Here is a 1,887-nt window from a genome sequence, read left to right as displayed (position 1 = left end):
CAAGCTGTCAAATAAACACAGACAAAAAGGTAAACCTCTCTGTAAGTCTGTAAACTCAAGCCTTAAAAACAAGATTATGCCATCACGTACAAAAAAGGGTCTTTAGGCTTCTGAGGGCCATTCACTGACCTTCCTCAGTTATTGTGTGAAGTCCTTCATTATCTGCATCAGGTTGTAAGAATTGCCGAAGACTTGGTACTTGCTATATAATTCAGAGAACAACATGATTCAGATAAACAAATATCATAACCTTAGACAAAATGAGACATTTTTCATATCATGTTTCAAAATAAACAATTCTTTATTGAAATGGTGTTTAACAGCCGAAGCCATCAACAAAAAACTGAAATCTGGCACTAACCTCAATTGCCTTTGCAACAATCTGATTATTAAGGTGAGTCACAGCTTTCTGTGCATCCTCCAGGTTGTTGTACATCTGAAGCTTTGGTCTTACTGCTGCAATTGTGTCTCTGACTAAGTGCTCAATCTGCCATGGGAACTCTTGCTCCTCAGTCCATATATTGAGCGATCTCTTGTACTGATAGTAATGCTAGCAGACAAAGAAAGAAAATTTAAACAATTGCAATTCAAAAGTTCACACACTTTAATCAAGGAGGCAAAACATTTTGAATCTAGTCATTCTCATTACCATGAAAAACTTACAACAACCAAGCCTGAGATATCCAAAAGATCATGTGTTAAAATTTCAACTACCAAAATTCTAGATATAATTATGTCTTTGCTTACCTGAAAGTAACATAAATAGCAGTCTAGACGTCTTTTGCTTGATCCTGAACTAAAGAACTGCCCACATGTTTCCAACAACGTACACACCAACCTCAGACGAAACAGGTGCTCAGGAGGATCGTACTCACTATACGAACTTGGGTCGAATACCACACCAAAGGAGATGAATAGGTAAAGAACCTATCAAGAAAGTTGATATTAAATATGGATTCTGGCTTTTTTTTTAATGATAAGCCTTTACAGCTTTTGAGTAAGTAATTGCAGCCACATATTCTCCTAAAATGACAAGACTTAAATTGTTCATATTATTTGATTGGGAAAATGAAGCCATTTTTCTGCTTTTAATATGCTTTTCCAGGATCAGTTTGACAGTAAGAATACTTCTTAATTCAAAGTAAAAACCAGCCGACTAACAAGGGGACTTTACAAAATCTAATCAGATAGCCTATATAGGAAGATAATCTCTCTTCTGAACAGCTGTCTGAACCTCCAAATATACCCACCTTGAAGATAATAGAACTTTCTATAACCCTATAGTTGTACAATTCACCCAGATATTTCACCGCTGCTACTCTTCTCTGGTTGAATTTGGGATGATTGACCTCCAGGCCAATGCGGATGTCTTCCAGAATACCATCAACAACAGCAGGGCCAACCCAATCCTTTCATGTAGAAGAATAAACCATTATTATACTTCAGTCAATTTGCTTTTGTATAACATAGTAATAACAGTAAATACTCCAATTCATGAAACCAATCTATGACCAAAGGGAAAGCTACATATATGTAATTACTGCACTTGAAAAAGCCCTATTATCATTAAAAAATAGGCTAATTTGTTTTAAAAAAGTCATCAGTAACCTGTATCATCATTACCGACCTTTAAATTATATAACTCTGCAATTCAAATATTTACAGTAACTTAAAGTAGCTTTTGCTTTAACACCCATAAAAGCTTGTATGTATCATTTTGTTCTCAAACATGCATTACTCTTATAAGAGCTGCATTTGGATGCATCAGCCTTTAACAAGTCTTCAACAAGTTACATACTTTGTGAATATAATTTGGAGTATATCACAATGGTGGCTTCATTTTGCACTGCACTTTCAAAAAGCTTATTTAACCTGTTGCCACCGGGT

At 35.3% G+C, this 1,887-nt stretch overlaps 1 protein-coding gene across 1 annotated transcript in view; it reads right to left on the bottom strand.

Annotated features, from left to right (window-relative positions):
- LOC119593291 (regulator of nonsense transcripts 2-like) overlaps positions 1-1,887 on the bottom strand; it is a gene marked incomplete at its 5' end in the record, with an annotated part of 18,619 nt that overhangs the window by 3,374 nt on the left and 13,358 nt on the right. The window contains 4 exons of the mRNA XM_037942220.1: positions 130-202; positions 362-550; positions 748-927; positions 1,251-1,409. Coding sequence (XP_037798148.1) covers positions 130-202; positions 362-550; positions 748-927; positions 1,251-1,409 — 601 coding nt within the window. The remainder of the gene's footprint in view (positions 1-129; positions 203-361; positions 551-747; positions 928-1,250; positions 1,410-1,887) is intronic.

The sequence above is a fragment of the Penaeus monodon genome, chromosome 32 (genome assembly GCF_015228065.2).
Source record: "Penaeus monodon isolate SGIC_2016 chromosome 32, NSTDA_Pmon_1, whole genome shotgun sequence".
NCBI lineage: Eukaryota > Metazoa > Arthropoda > Malacostraca > Decapoda > Penaeidae > Penaeus > Penaeus monodon.
Note: the sequence above shows the minus strand (reverse complement) of the source record. Positions and strands in the feature narration are given on the sequence as shown.